Source organism: Nematolebias whitei, chromosome 13 (assembly GCF_014905685.2).
Source record: "Nematolebias whitei isolate Nwh7 chromosome 13, NemWhi1, whole genome shotgun sequence".
NCBI classification, from domain to species: domain Eukaryota; kingdom Metazoa; phylum Chordata; class Actinopteri; order Cyprinodontiformes; family Rivulidae; genus Nematolebias; species Nematolebias whitei.
In genome coordinates, this window is record NC_056510.1 from 689,910 (window position 1) to 705,927 (window position 16,018).

At 41.3% G+C, this 16,018-nt stretch overlaps 1 protein-coding gene across 1 annotated transcript in view; it reads left to right on the forward strand.

Annotated features, from left to right (window-relative positions):
* Positions 1–16,018, forward strand: part of LOC119419741 (contactin-associated protein-like 5) — a 354,615-nt gene that overhangs the window by 187,524 nt on the left and 151,073 nt on the right. Inside the window, exons 5-6 of the mRNA XM_037687124.1 lie at positions 13,762–13,965; positions 15,440–15,624. Coding sequence (XP_037543052.1) covers positions 13,762–13,965; positions 15,440–15,624 — 389 coding nt within the window. The remainder of the gene's footprint in view (positions 1–13,761; positions 13,966–15,439; positions 15,625–16,018) is intronic.

Below are 16,018 nucleotides of genomic sequence, written 5' to 3' on the forward strand. Positions count from 1 at the left end.
GTGTGTGTGTGTGTGTGTGTGTGTGTGTGTGTGTGTGTGTGTGTGTGCGTGTGTGTGTTAAGACGTGCTACTAATACGATTGGCCCTAATACTCCCGTTTATATAACATCTACATGATGAAAGCTGCAGCAACGACACTGTAAGACACGTTAATGTTGTTGAAGAAACCAACAGGAGATAATGAGACTGAAGGTCTAGCTGTTTGTGACAGAATGCTTATCACCCATCGCCTCTCCCCCACATTGCTTCACTGACATTCTCTCAACAACACAAACACAACTTAAAGCTGTCTGGGTCCAACTTAGTGAGTTATGGTATTTAATATTAGAGGGTGAAATGTTCACACTCAGGGTGTGTGTTTAGGATGACTCTCAGCTACTACCACAATCCAATTAGTCTCAAACTGACTGGTTTATGGTTATTTTTGTGTATGATAAGATCATTTAACTGTGGTGGCCATCTTGAAGGGACTCTTAAGAAGATGCACATGTATATTTAGTGATTACTTCCTTAGAGTTTCCAGTAGTTGAAGCGATATCTTACTAACTGTAATGAAACACCTTGGATGATTTGTCCTGTGCTGATGTTTCAGCGTGAGTTGGATCAACATGGTGTGGTTTGTGTTCTGGGCAGCTCTGTGAAATTTATGGCCCACATCAAGCGGCATGGTGAGGCAGCACTAACCAGTTGAGCCAGAACATTATTGCTGAGGAACATGCCACTCAGAGGAAGAAATCACACTGAGGAACACAATACTCTGAGGAATACATCACAATGAAGAACACGACACGCGTTGGAACACAACCCTCTGAGAAAGGCATCACAATGAGCAACACACCACACTGAGGAACAGGACATTCTGAGGAAAATGTAACAATGAGGAACACACCAGTCTAAAGAACACACCACACTAAGGAAGACAACACTCTGAGGAACACATCACACTGAGGACCACGACACAATGAGGAACGTGTCACACTGAGGAACATGCCACGCTGAGGAACACGACACTCTGAGGAACAAGTTGCATTGAGGAACACACCATGCTGAGGAACTCGTCACACTGAGGAACACATCATGCTGAGGAACATGTCACACTAAGGAATACACCACTCTGAGGAACATGCCACTCCGAGAAACACATCAATCTGAGGAATGTGCCACTATGAGGAGCACCTAACACTGAGGAACACACCTCACTGAGGAACATGCCACACTGAGGATCATGCCACCGTGAGTAACACGTCACACTGAGGAATACACCACTCTGAGGAACACACCACTCCGAGGAACACATCACTCTGAGGAACGTGCCACTTTGAGGTGTATGTAACACTGAGGAAAACGCCACTCTGAGGAACATGCCACGCTAAGGAAGATGCCACTCTGAGGAACGTGCCACTATGAGGAATATGTAACACTGAGGAAAATGCAACAACGAGGAACACGCCACTATGAGGAACATGCCATGATAAGGAACACATCACTGAGGAACATGCCACTAGGAGGAACATGTAGCACTAAGGAACATGCCACGCATAAGATCATGCCACGCTGAGGATCAAACCATCGTGAGTAACACGCCACACTGAAGAATACTGAGGAACACGCCACTTTTAGGAACACATCACACAGAGGAACACGCCACTCTCAGGAACATGCCATGCTAAGGAACATGCCATTCTGAGGAACACGCCACTCTGTGGAACACGCCATGATAAAGAACACGCCAAACAGAGGGACATGCAAAGCTGAATAACACGCCAAACTGAGGAACAAGCCACTCTGAGGAACACTCAACATTGAGGAAAACTCCACACTGAGGAACACAACACTCTGAGGAACACTCCACTCTGAGGAACACGCCACGCTGAGGAACACGCCACTCAAAGAACACAACATGTGAGGATCACACCATGGTGAGGATCACGCCACACTGAGGAACACGCAATACTGAGGAACACGACACTCTGAGGAACGCATCACACTGAGGAACACGCCACGTTGAGGAACACGACACTCTGAGGAACAAGTTGCATTGAGGAACACACCGTGCTGAGGAACTCGTCACACTGAGGAACATGCCATGCTGACGAACATGTCACACTGAGGAACACGCTATGCTGAGGAACATGTCACACTGAATAATGCACCACTCTGAGGAACACGCCACTCCGAGGAACACATCTCTCTGAGAAATGTACCACTATGAGGAGCATGTAACACGGAGGAACACGCCACGCTGAGGAACATGCCACTCTCAGGAACATGCCACTAGGAGGAACACCTAACACTGAGGAACAACAACAGCGATAGATGAAGCTTTTGTTCTTGGGTTCTCATGTCCCAGGAAAAATTGATATTCGGCCTGTCTCCGAGGCCGTCGGGAGTCTGATTCAGATAAGCATGATTCTTGTTTTTTCTTCAGGCAGACAGATTACTTTTTTCTTCAGCCTTGAGTCCATCTGGGTGTTCTGGTTTGAAAATGCCTAATTGTGGGATTCCATTCCACTGATCCATGCTATGAGTCTCCTTCAAGGTTGAACCCACCACGCTGATGAGTCCCAGAAGCCGCAGTGTGATAATGAAAAAAAAAATATTGCACATGAGCACATAATGATGCCGACCTTACACGTGGGGGGGGGGGGGGGGGTACACAAGGTCGGTGAGCAGCCAGAGACAACACACAGAGGCACTGCAGAGTTCAGATAAAATCACTCAGTTCAAATAGTTCCCTCTGAAGAGATCCGTGCACACTTGGGGGGGGGCGAGGTTGAGCGAGGTTGACCAAAGACAAGTCCAGAGTCCTGAAATGATGACAGAATGTTTATTCAGCTGGGCTCCTCTGAAAAGTCCATGGAAATTCTTCAGTAAGAGGGGAGGGAGGGGTTAGAGCATCAGGTTTATAAAACTTTCCAGGCGGGTTGAGATAAGATGGCCTGTCAAGGCCAGTCAGGGAGTCAAATTCAGATAAACACGATTGTTTTGGGGACAGGCAGAACTTTAATGACATCTATCTTGAGTCTGCGTCGGTCCACTCGCTTCCGAAATGTCCAAATTAAATGACCATACCAATGGAACGTGCCTGAGAATAATCCCGAAGATCTGATCCAGTCTGCCAAGAGTCTGGGTACTTGAGGCACAAACCAAGCAATCATTTAAGGCAGGCAGCCTGGCCAGGTCCAGATTTGCTGCAGACAACTTCCTTGTTTGTTGATAGACCAGGAACCAGTCGACTCCAAAAAGCAGAAACCAGTTATCATAAATCCAATTATAAATGTGTCCTTAAAATCCACATATGACAGCAGAGATAGCCACGTCATCAAGTATTCAAAGTCGATGAGATATCTAGCTGCATGTGCCAACAGGGCAAATCAGCTCACCTAAAGCCTTTATTACGGTCTTGCAGCACGCAGAGCTGCAGAGCGTTATCTCAAGAGTGTCATTCTGCTACAGGTCCTTCTCAAAAAATTAGCATATTGTGATAAAGGTCATTATTTTCCATAATGTAATGATGAAAATGAAACTTTCATATATTTCAGATTCATTGCACACCAACTGAAATATTTCAGGTCTTTAGTTGTTTTAATACTCATGATTATGGCATACAGCTCATGAAAACCCAAAATGCCTGTCCCAAAAAATTAGCATATCATGAAAAGGTTCTCTAAACAAGCTATTAACCTAACCATCTGAATCAACGACGTAACTCTAAACACCTGCAAAAGATTCCTGAGGCTTTTAAAAACTCCCAGCCTTGTTCATTACTCAAAACCACAATCATGGGTAAGACTGCCGACCTGACTGCTGTCCAGAATGCCATCATTGACACCCTCAAGCAATAGGGTAAGACACAGAAAGAAATTGCTGAACAAATAGTCTGTTCCCAGAGTGCTGTATCAAGGCACCTCAGTGGGAAGTCTGTGGGAAGGGAAAAGTGTGGCAGAAAACGCTGCACAACGAGAAGAGGTGACCGGACCCTGAGGAGGATTGTGGAGAATGGCCGATTCCAGACCTTGGGGGACCTGCGGAAGCAGTGGACTGAGTCTGGAGTAGAAACATCCAGAGCCACCGTGCACAGGCGTGTGCAGGAAATGGGCTACAGGTGCCGCATTCCCCAGGTCAAGCCACTTTTGAACCAGAAACAGTGGCAGAAGCGCCTGACCTGGGCTACAGAGAAGCTGGACTGTTGCTCAGTGGTCCAAAGTACTTTTTTCGGATGAAAGCAAATTTTGCATGTCATTCGGAAATCAAGGTGCCAGAGTCTAGAGGAAGACTGGGGAGAAGGAAATGCCAAAATGCCAGAAGTCCAGTGTGAAGCACCCACAGTCAGTGATGGTCTGAGGTGCCATGTCATCTGCTGGTGTTGGTCCACTGTGTTTTATCAAGGGCAGGGTCAATGCAGCAGCTATCAGGAGATTTTGGAGCACTTCATGCTTCCATCTGCTGAAAAGCTTTATGGAGATGATTTAATTTTTCAGCATGACCTGGCACCTGCTCACAGTGCCAAAACCACTGGTAAATGGTTTACTGACCATGGTATTACTGTGCTCAATTGGCCTGCCAACTCTCCTGACCTGAACCCCATAGAGAACCTGTGGGATATTGTGAAGAGAAAGTTGAGAGACACAAGACCCAACACTCTGGATGAGCTTAAGGCCGCTATCGAAGCATCCTGGGCCTCCATAACACCTCAGCAGTGCCACAGGCTGATTGCCTCCATGCCACGCCGCATTGAAGCAGTCATTCATGCAAAAGGATTCCCGACCAAGTATTGAGTGCATAACTGAACATGATTATTTGAAGGTTGGTGTTTTTTGTATTAAAAACACTTGTCTTTCATTGGTGGGATGAAATATGCTAATTTTTTGGGACAGGCATTTTGGGTTTTCATGAGCTGTATGCCATAATCATCAGTATTAAAACAATTAAAGACCTGAAATATTTCAGTTGGTGTGCAATAAATCTGAAATATATGAAAGTTTCATTTTTATCATTACATTATGGAAAATAATGACCTTTATCACAATATGCTAATTTTTTTAGAAGGACCTGTAGGCATGTTCCAGCCTGACCTGGCCAACTCCTCCACCTACTCCTACACCTCCTCCTAACAAGGACGGTTCTCTGTAGATGAAAATGAGACGTCCTGTGGTCGAACATGACGAGAACTCGGTTGAGGAGCAGCTGCTTGCTTACTAGAGCTCACATTCAGAGCTCTGAAGGAGTGTTTGTATTCATCATGTTTAAAGCACAAAGCTCAGTTTTTACTGGACTTTATCTGACGGCACCTTTACAAGCTCTGCTGCAGGAAAGTAAAGTGCTATGTGTTGTCATCGTTGTATGTTCCCATACAAAGATGAAGCTGGTTCTCTACATTTGACCCATCACATTTGGGATGCACCCAGGTGGAACAGTGGGCAGCTATTGAGCACCCGGGGAGCAATTAAGGATTGGGTGTCTTGCTCAGAGACACCACGGCATGTGGAAATGACTGGGAATTGAACCGCGGCTTTCCGATCCCAGATCGGCTGCCCTACCTCTACCCCATCTGGACCCCATAAGGAATGGATCAAACCAGAAACAAAAAGCTTTCAGCTTTTGCTCTCAGGTTTCAATCACTGATGTAGATGACAAATGAGTTTTCACACTTTTCCTGTTTATTATTTGACCCTGAAGCTATATATGATGCTAGCCAAAAGTAGTAAAAGGCCAAATAGAGTAAAAAGTAGCTAAAAGCTAAAATAATAATAATAAAAAAAGGCTGGCTAAAAGCTAAGTTAGGAAAACAGTAGCTAAAATTTAGAGAAAAATATGTTGAAAAGTGTAAAAGTTACTGAAACTCTCCTGAATGAGCCGAACATTTGAACATAAAAACAGCTAAACTAACCAAAGTTTGCTTCTTAAGCTATCACTTTCCTACTTTTTTTTATTACTAAACAAAACATTCTAAGTAGCAGTCAGTATGGGTTTAGAGCAAAAAACTCTACATCAATGGCTCTCATGGAAATAATGGAACAAATAACTCCTGCTGTCGATCAAAAACAGTATTGTGTTAGTATTTTTGTTGATTTAAAAAAAGCATTCGATACTATTGACCACACTATTCTCCTTGAAAAATTAAATAAATATGGTATAAGAGGACCAGCATTACACTGGGTATCTAGCTATTTAAAAGATAGGAAACAGTTTGTACAAATAAATGGTGTAAGATCTGACCTGTGCAATATCACTTGTGGAGTTCCTCAAGGCTCTGTACTTGGACCAAAGTTATTTATTTTATATGTGAATGACTTAGTGAATGTATCAGGACTCCTCAAATGTGTCCTTTTTGCAAATGACACCACATTTTTTTGTTTGGGTAAAGATGTAAAACGGATGTTGGAATTGATGAAGACAGAATTTGATAAAATACAAACTTGGTTTAAACTTAATAAATTATCATTAAATTTAGATTAAACTAAATACATGATATTTAGTAACAAAAAGAGAACTGTTGATGATCCATTTAAAATTGAGGGTGTTGAGATTTGTAGAGTTAATGAGATGAAATTTTTGGGTGTAATCATTGATGAACAGCTAACATGGAAAAATCACATCAATTCTGTAAGAACAAAAATATCTAAATCTATTGCAGTACTATACAAAGTCAGGGAATTATTAAATGATAAAGCTCTGTACATGTTGTATAACACAATCATTGTTCCACATTTAATCTATTGCATTGATGTTTGGGGGAAAGCATGTAAAACATTTACAAAACCTATTTTTATTTTACAGAAAAGAGCTGTAAGAATCATCACCAGAAAGCATTACAGTCACCCATCAAGCACATTATTTTATCAACTGAACTTATTGAAGTTCCATGATTTGGTAGATTATAGTATTTTATCAGTTATGTATAGGGCTCAAAATAACACATTACCATTAAATATCCAAAGAAATGTTGTTAAAAGACAAAGTTGTTATAATCTTAAGGGGATAGAGATATTTGTCAAACCAACATTCAGAACTAGTCTGAAGGGAAGGTCTACCTCAATCCAAGGAGTTGGATTGTGGAATGTTCTAGAGAGTGATGTGAAAAATGTCAAGTCAATGTGCACATTTAAGAAAAAGATCAAAACTGAATTGTTAAAAAAGTATATATGAAGTAGCTTAGTGTGTGTTTTGTATTAGAATTAGAAAAATTAGAAAGTTATTCATTTTGTTCTGTTACTTGAAGATTATTATGTCTGAAATAATTGTTTGAAAAAAGGGGCAGATATAATAAGATTTTTTATTCTTTCTGCTGCCTTTCATTTTAGATCTTTTGTATCTTTTTTTATATTGTTATGGATATGTTTTGTACTTTTTTTAAAATGAATAAACTATATACCATACCATACCATACCATACTTTTGAATTTTAGTAAGCCACTTCTTTATTTGGGCTTTTGCTTTAGATTTTGATTATTTTAGTTTTTAGCTACCCTTTCCCTACATTAGTGTTTATCTTTTATTTTTTGTTTGATAATTTTAGCTAGCCATTTGCAGCTCAACTTTTTTTTTTCTTTCTTTTATTTATTCATGTAGTTCCTAGGGCTTTGGTACTGTGGGCTAGCATGTTGCTACTTGTGGCTGTTAACTACTATTTTTTGGTTTTCAGCTTGAGTTTTATTTTTTTAACCTTTTAAGGAATGTTCTGCCTGTTTTATTTTAGAGAACTCCGTTTTAGTTTATTCAGCAAACTTCATTTAGCGCTCAGCATTTAGCTGGTTTTAAGTTCTTTATTTTATTTTATTTTAATTTATTTTATTTTTTATCTAAGTTGCATTTAGATTTTATTGTCTGAAATGTTGGACATAAAATAAAATAGTGTTGCACAAGAAAAATATTTAATACTACTTGATTAATTCTGTACAAATGTATTCTTTGACTTTGTACAGAACAAGTATTTTGTGGTAAAATGATCTAAAATAAATGGTCTACTCAGACAAAAAGTTACAATATTTTTGTATTAATGTTCCCATAAAAAAGCAGAATTATGTTTTAAGACATCCTCAAATGAGAGCTTTATTTACAAAGCTGCAAAGTATTTTTTTAAAGCAAAGTTATAACTTTATTTAGTTTTGTTTGTTTGTTTAAACAAACTGGAAGTTTATGGTGAAAGTCACTAATGATATTCTCATGGACTCAGACAATGGACTTGTGTCTCCACTGGTCCTGTTAGACCTCAGTGCTGCATTTAATACAGTTGATCTTAATATTCTACTACAGAGACTTGACTATGATATTAGGATTACAGGAACGGCTCTAAAATGGTTTAAATCATATCTGATAGATTCCAATTTGTAAATGCAAATAATGAATCTTCATCATACACCAAAGTTAGTCATGGAGTTCCTCAGGGCTCAGTGCTTGGGCCAATACTCTTTACCTTATATATGCTTTGATTAGGTAAAGTTATTAAACAGCATGGGATAAATTTTCATTGTTATGCTGATGACACACAATTATATTTGTCCATAAAACTCCATGAATCCAATCAGTTACTTAAACTACAAGCATGTCTTAAAGACATAAAAACCTGGATGACCCTTAATTTTCTCCTTTTGAATATAGACAATATTGAGGTTTTGGTTTTTGGACCTGAGCATTTTAGGAATGAATGTTTCAGTCTTTCTCCCTCCTTAGATGCATTAATCTGTCCTCCAGCTCTAATGTTAAAAATCTTGGAGTTATTTTTTATCAGGACATGTCTTTTATCCCCCACATTAAAAATGTCACTATTCATTCAAAATTTATTTATACACGTTAATCCCATTGAGCCTCAGGGACTCATTTACAAATGAGACCTGATTTCTTTAACAAAGAGTGATAACAGTGGATAACAATGACAACAATAGACAATAATAAAAGAGGCATACAAATTTATTTATTTATTTATTTTTACAAATTAATATAAAATGGCAACCAAAAAGACAGTTGAAAGTAAGAAGTAGCAAAAAAACAGCTAGATTATAAGGTGGTGTAGAAAACTAAGAACAGGAACATGTCTGCATTGGCTCTTGCCAGAAACTTAACAGATGTTTAAAGCCACTTAGAGAGCTCAAGGTCAAGAGCTTCTTAGAGTTACTAGAAACTAGTTCATGCATTTGTCACGTCTAGACCAGACTATTGCAATGATTTGTTATCTGGGTGTCCAAATACTTCTTTAAAAAGTCTTCAGTTGATCCAAAATGCTGCTGCCAGAGTCTTAACTGGAGTTACTGGGAGAGATCATATCTCTGCAGCAGCAGAACTGGGGAGTTAAAGGAAGTTAGAGGTGGACTGTGGTTAGTCCCAGAACACAGCAGAGGAATAAAACAATTTCCTGTTTAAAAGGTTTTACAACTTTGATCTTCGGTAACAAAACCTCTGAGAACATTTTTCACATTAGTCTCATTCTGTAACTGAGATACCACGAAGGATTCATCCATAATGGTACCCCTCTCTCTGTACTCCGGTGAAGACAGACGTGTTTTCCCAGTGCTCTGTAACACACACACACACACACACCCCACCCACACACACACACACCCCACCCCCCGCTTCCCTGCTTGGAAGTTCCCTGTTCCCTGCTGGAAGCCAGGGATATTGCCTTCAGGTCTGGAAACTCACAGGAGCTGAGAAGGACAAGGAAAGAGCTGGTTGCTGGTATTAAGCAACCCAAGGCCACATATGCACAGAGGATCGAGGGTCAGTTCACCTCACAAGACCCTCGGAGCATGTGGAGGAGCATTAAGTGTATAACCGATTATAAAGGCAGAAGTGAACAATGCCTTAAAGACCCATCTCTGCCTGATGCTCTCAACAAGTTCTATGCACGCTTTGAAGACCCAAACAGACCACCCAGCACCAGACTCACCTCAGCACCGGATGAAGAGCATCTCAGCGTGACCTCAGCAGAAGTAAGGAGTACTTTCAGGAGGATTAACTCTCACAAAGCAACCAGCCCAGACAACATCCCCAGGAAGGTGTTGAAATAATGTACCAATCAGCTCTGTGAGGTGCTGGCAGACATCTTTAACACCTCACTTACCCTGGCAACAATTCCCACCTGCCTGAAGACTGCCACCATCATCCCAGTCCCAAAGAGCTCTACAGTGACTGGTCTGAATGACTATTGGCCAGTGGCCCTCACCCCAATAGTCATTAAATACTTTTAAAAACTGGTCATAACTCACATCAAAACAACCATCAACATCAACGAGGACCCTCATCAGTACGCATGCCATGAGAGGACAGAGGACAACAGAGGACGCCGTCTCCTCTGTGGTCCACACTGCTCTCACCCACCTGGAGCAGAAAGACTCTTAGCATCCGTATTCTCTTTGTGGACTTCACATCTGTCTTCAACACCATGATCCCCCAAACCCTGATGGACAAACTATTCACACAAGGACTAAGCCCCTCCATTTGCAACTGGGTACTAGACTTCTTAACAAACAGGCCGCAGTCAATGAGGATCCACAACTTCTCCTCCTCCACCATAACCCTCAGCACTGGCTCTCCTCAGGGATGTGTGCTGAGCCCTCTCCTGTTCACTCTGCTCACATATGATTATGCAGCTACCCATCCAGGCTGTCACATTGTAAAGTTTGCAGATGATACAGTGGTGGTGGGATGCATCACAAACAATGATGAGTCCAGCTACAGGCAGGAGGTGGAACACCTGGAGAGCTGGTGCAAAGAGAATAACCTTCACATCAATGTGAAGAAGACAAAGGAGATGATTGTGGACTTCAGAAGGAACAAACACATCTACCACCCCTGAATATAAGAGGGTCTGCAGTGGAAGTGGTCTCCAGCTACAAGTACTTGGGCATGCACCTGAATGACAATGTTACAGCTTACCAATTATCTCGGATGAGCCCCCAATTGTTACAACCGGCAAAAACAAGGGCTTGTTGCGCCAGGTTGTAATTGGGGTTTGGGCGTTTCCATCCTCTGTACACCTCAAGGAGCCATGGAGTCTGATGAACAAGGTTAACAGTGTTTATTTTCAAGGTGAATGATTGAATATTTACTTTGTACACAGGAGTCTTACCAGACTTCAGGGTGAGCCTCAGGCCAAAATAACAAACAAAACGAACTATTTTTCCTCCTATTTTTAACGCTTACCTAACAAATCAAAAGTAACAAAAATACAGGTCTCTTACCTGATCTAAACTAACAAAAACAGGAGAAAAAGGATCTTAGCTAAAATGGCAGCTCATCCCTACAAGAACTCCTTACAAAAACTAAATTAATTTAGCTAAGCGATGGACAGCAGGTCAGCTGTGGCTGGTTGGGACACGCAGAGTGGATGGAAAGCCGCTGTCATCTCCAACTCAGCTCCTCTTATTGTGCAGCACATCCAGGCAGGCAGCCAATCACAGCTCCTTTCAGCACTGTCTTCCTCCAGCTGCACACCTGGGCACTAATTGGCACAATTAGGGCTTTGCACACTCACACACATTCAACTTACGACTGGGGTCATAACAACAACCTCAGCTGGGGCAACACCACCACCAGCCTGATGAAGAAAGCTCATCAGAGACTCTACTTCCTCAGACGGCTGAGACGAGCTGGTCTGGAAGCTTAGTCCTCACCTCCTTCTACAGGTGTGCAGTGGAGAGCATCCTGTGCTCCAGCATCAACGTGTGGCATGGCGGCTGCACAGCTGCAGAAAGAAAAGCTTTGCAGAGAGTGGTGAAGGCTGCACAGAAGATGTTGGAGTCAGTCTCCCCACCATCACAGATATCTACACCTCCAGATGCAGGAAGAGGGCCACCTGCATCATGAAGGACCACACTCACTCAGCACACACACTTTTTGTCCCACTCCCCTCAGGAAGGAGGTTGAGGAGCATTAAGTGTAGAACCACTAGACTCAGGAACAGCTTCTACCCTGAGGCTGTTAGACTCATGAATCTTTAGTCAGGATGGTCACTGTGAAAATCACTGAAAAAAAAATCCCTGTAATGCCACTTGGTTGTTGATATGTGCTGCTGATTATCCATGATGGTGACCTCATGCTGCTGATTATCCATGATGGTGACCTCATGCTGCTGATTATCCATGATGGTGACCTCATGCTGCTGATTTGTTTCATGTTGCTGTGTTCATTCGTCCTCATCTACTCACACAGACTCATGTTCGTGCTGCTGTTGTTTGGCGCATTGTTATGTACTATTAGTGCTTAGTGTATTCTTAATTTAGTGTATTTCTTAGTTCATGTATTGGATCTTATTACTGTTTTTCTTTACAATTTGTATTTTTGTTGGATGTAAATGGGACCCTGTGTACATAGTTTCATTCCACCTCCACATATGGTGGAATGACAGTAAAGAACCTTGAATCTTGAATCAGAACATGTTTCTACCTCATGTACCACCTACACATGTACTAGCACATGTCTCTAGTCTTGTCTCTTAATTACTTGTTTAGATTAGAATGTTTAGATTAGGTTAGATGTATTTTTTACATTTTTTATAGGTCTGTTTGTATTTATTGTTCTGTTGTGTATGTGCACTGTGTGTTGTTTTGTTTTTCACGTTATGTTCTGTGTTGCACTGTGATCCTGGGGAACACTGTTTCATTTCAATATGTACTTGTACGTAGCTGAAATGACAATAAAACCTCTCTGGCTCTGACTCAAGATGTTCACTCCATGCTTCCTTGAGCCATATGACCTCTGTTCCCACACTCAGGCTGTTTATCAGGTCTTTTTAGCTCCTGTTTGCAGCTGGACCTGCCATGGCTCCATCAGAGGAACGTGACAGAGTCTGTATGTAAACTTAAGGGTGGACCAGACCCCACTCAGTTAGTAAAAAGATGAGTTCTTTGATTTACAAAATGAAGTGGTTCTCTGGAGCGCAGGAATAGTTCTGTAGGAGATTATAACAGTATCTGTATCCACAGTAGAGAGAGTGGCAAGACGGCCTCACACACTGTGTAGTTCCTCCTAGAGTGGGAGATCTTTGGTGGAACATCAGATATCAACAAGAGATTACCAGGAGGCAAAGCTTAGGAGAGGACATCACTTACAGCAAGGAAAACCTGGAACACTAGAGGCACAGGAAGAGATCACAGTTAGGTTTTCTAAAGACAAGACAAGTCTTCTCTCACTAAACCGGACTGGCATGAAATGTTCCAGTGGAGAACAGCTGACACCTTAAAGACAAGACCTTATCAGCCAGGATCAGGAACATCTGGAGGTGGTTCAGCCATCCTGCCTCTCAGAGGCTGAGTGGACTGGTGATTTCTACAGAAGCTGTGTGAGCTTCATTGAAGCTGCTGAAGACAGGTTCAGTCTGGGCTATGATTTGTTCACCAACATCTTTCACATCAGAGTCCAGTCATTGTTCTGGTTCTGGAGTTCCTTTCTGGACTCAACGAGGTTCAAAGTCCTGTCGCCTGAAACTTTGTTCCAAAAATGTCTGCTAAATATTTTGTCTACAAACTGTCACGGAACTGTTCTGGGTCTCCAACAACATCTGGATTCTGACATGTCAAAGATCTCTGAGCTTTGTTTACTTGTTGTTGTTGTTGTTGTTTTCATGTTAAAATATAAACAACATGTGAATCAATGTTTTGCACCTGTTAGTTGCTCTCCTCTGCATTGTATGAGTTTTGTTATAATTTTTTTTTTTAAATCAGTTTTTGGTCCTCCTGGCATTCCATCCTTCAGCTCTCATTTGGAGCACGTTTCAGTCTGAGGTCGTTTCAGATGAATCCTCGGGTGTTTCTCTCACTTCCAGAGTCCTATGTGGCTGATTTTGATGGCAGGAGCTCGCTGCTGTACCGGTTCAACCAGAAGTCCATGTCAACTGTGAAGGATGTGATTTCTCTGCGCTTCAAGAGTCACCAAGCTGAGGGTGTGTTACTGCATGGAGAGGGCCAGAGGGGGGATTACATGACCCTTGAGCTGCACCGAGGACGTCTGGACCTCTACCTGAATCTGGGTGAGAGCTGAAAACACCTTGTTTTATGGGTTCCTCTGATCTTCTGGGCCTCCTTGTGCTGATTGTGAGAATAATTGGCTGAGACTAAGCCACAGAATGAGAACTGCATTCAGGAGGAAGCCTTCATGATTGACTCCACATTTCATTCACGGCTTTGCTTCAACAAGGAGAGCAATACATTTGTTCTTCAAATCGCTAAATCTGAAGACAATAGTTCAAAGATTGTATGATTTTTTTCATTTGGCAACAATTTGAAAACAGATGGGAATGATTATGTCCATGAAGAGGTTAATTTCTGTCTGGACCCCCATTATATGACCTGTTTTTGAGCATTAATTGACGTAGTTGGTTCGTTAATTGATGTGTTTTTGTCTGTTAATGGACCCTTTTTTGGGTGTTAATTGATTTGTTTTGGGAGGTTTATTGAATGGTTCTGGAGCATTAGTTGGCATGCCTTGGGACGTTAATTGACATGTTTTTGGCTGTTAATTTACCATTTTTGAGGGTGTTAATTGACCTGTTTTGTCGTGTTAATTGACCTATTTTCTGTGCGTTTATTGACCTGTTTTGGAGCATTTATTGACCGGCTTTGGGGCGTTAATTGACTTGTTTTGGGATGGATTTTTTTAATTTACCTGTTTTAGTACGTTAGTTGATGTATTTTGGGTTGTTTATGGACGTGTTTTGGGGTGTTAATTGACCTATTTTGGAGCTTTCTTAGACCTATATCATACCATACCATTTTATTTATAGAGCACTTAAAACAGCTACAAGGCCAACCAAAGTGCTGTACAGACAGAACAACAGGTAACACACAAAGCAAAATACAAAATGAAGTAAATCAAAAATATAGACATAAAAACGATGCAGATAATAAATATGATGACAAACCAGTGTGGAGCGTACAGGTTCACCACTTTTTGAACTGTTTTTGGACATTACTTGACCTAATTTTAATGTGTTAATTGACTTGTTTTGGGCCTTAATTTACGTGTTTTGGGGTGTTAATTTACATGTTTTTGGCAGTTAATTTACCCTTTTTTGGAGCGTTAATTGATCTGCTTTGAGGTGTAATTGACCTGTTTTTGGGGTGGTAATTGACCCGTTTTCTGTGTGTTCATTTAGGGTTTTTTTTTGTTGCCATTAATTAAGTGTTAATTGACCTGTTTTCTGTGTGTTAATTGATCTGTTTTGTGGTGTTAATTAACATGTTTTTGGTTGTTTATTGACCTTTTGTCTGGGTGTTAATTGATCTGTTTTCTGTTGTTAATTGACCATTAGCTGTTTTGTTTTGGGGCATTAATCAACCTGTTTTCTAGTTATTAATTGATCTGTTTTGGTCTTTTATTTGACATGTTTGGGGGCGTTAATTGACTTGTTTCATCGCATAAATGTACTTGTTTTAGAAAGCGTTTTGGACTCTTCCTCCTGCAGGTCCAGCTTTAATCTGACTGACCTGTTTGTGTTTGTGCAGATGACAGTCGGCCGAGGGTCAGCAGCCGCCGGGTTCCCATCACCGTGGGCAGCCTGCTGGATGACCAACACTGGCACTCCGTCCACGTGGAGCGTTTCAACAGACAGGTTAACGTGAGCGTGGACGCTCACACCCAGCACTTCCAGACCAAAGGAGAGGGATGTTCTCTGGACGTGGACTATGAGGTGAGCTGGATAAAACACCAACCCTCTGTAGATCTGCAGAACAGACTGACTGACTGGAGCTGCTGCAGATCACATTCAGACACAATAAAAACAGAGGACTTTGTCTCGCTTCTTTAAAGAGCTTTGATGAACAAATTCATCTTTTCTTGAGGAATGTATTTAAACTCTTAACAACTTTATCTTCAGTTTCAGTAGAGATGCAGTGGATTATGAGATATTTTGCTAATATACAGAGGGGAATTTCAGTTTGAAGCAGAGATTGTGCAGTGAGAAGCCCTTGGACTGTGTGTTGTGAACCCCTCTCAGCTACTACCATTCCACATTTATCAAAGCATCTGTGTAGTTTGAACAATAAATATTGTGTGTGCATATATATATATATATATATATATAT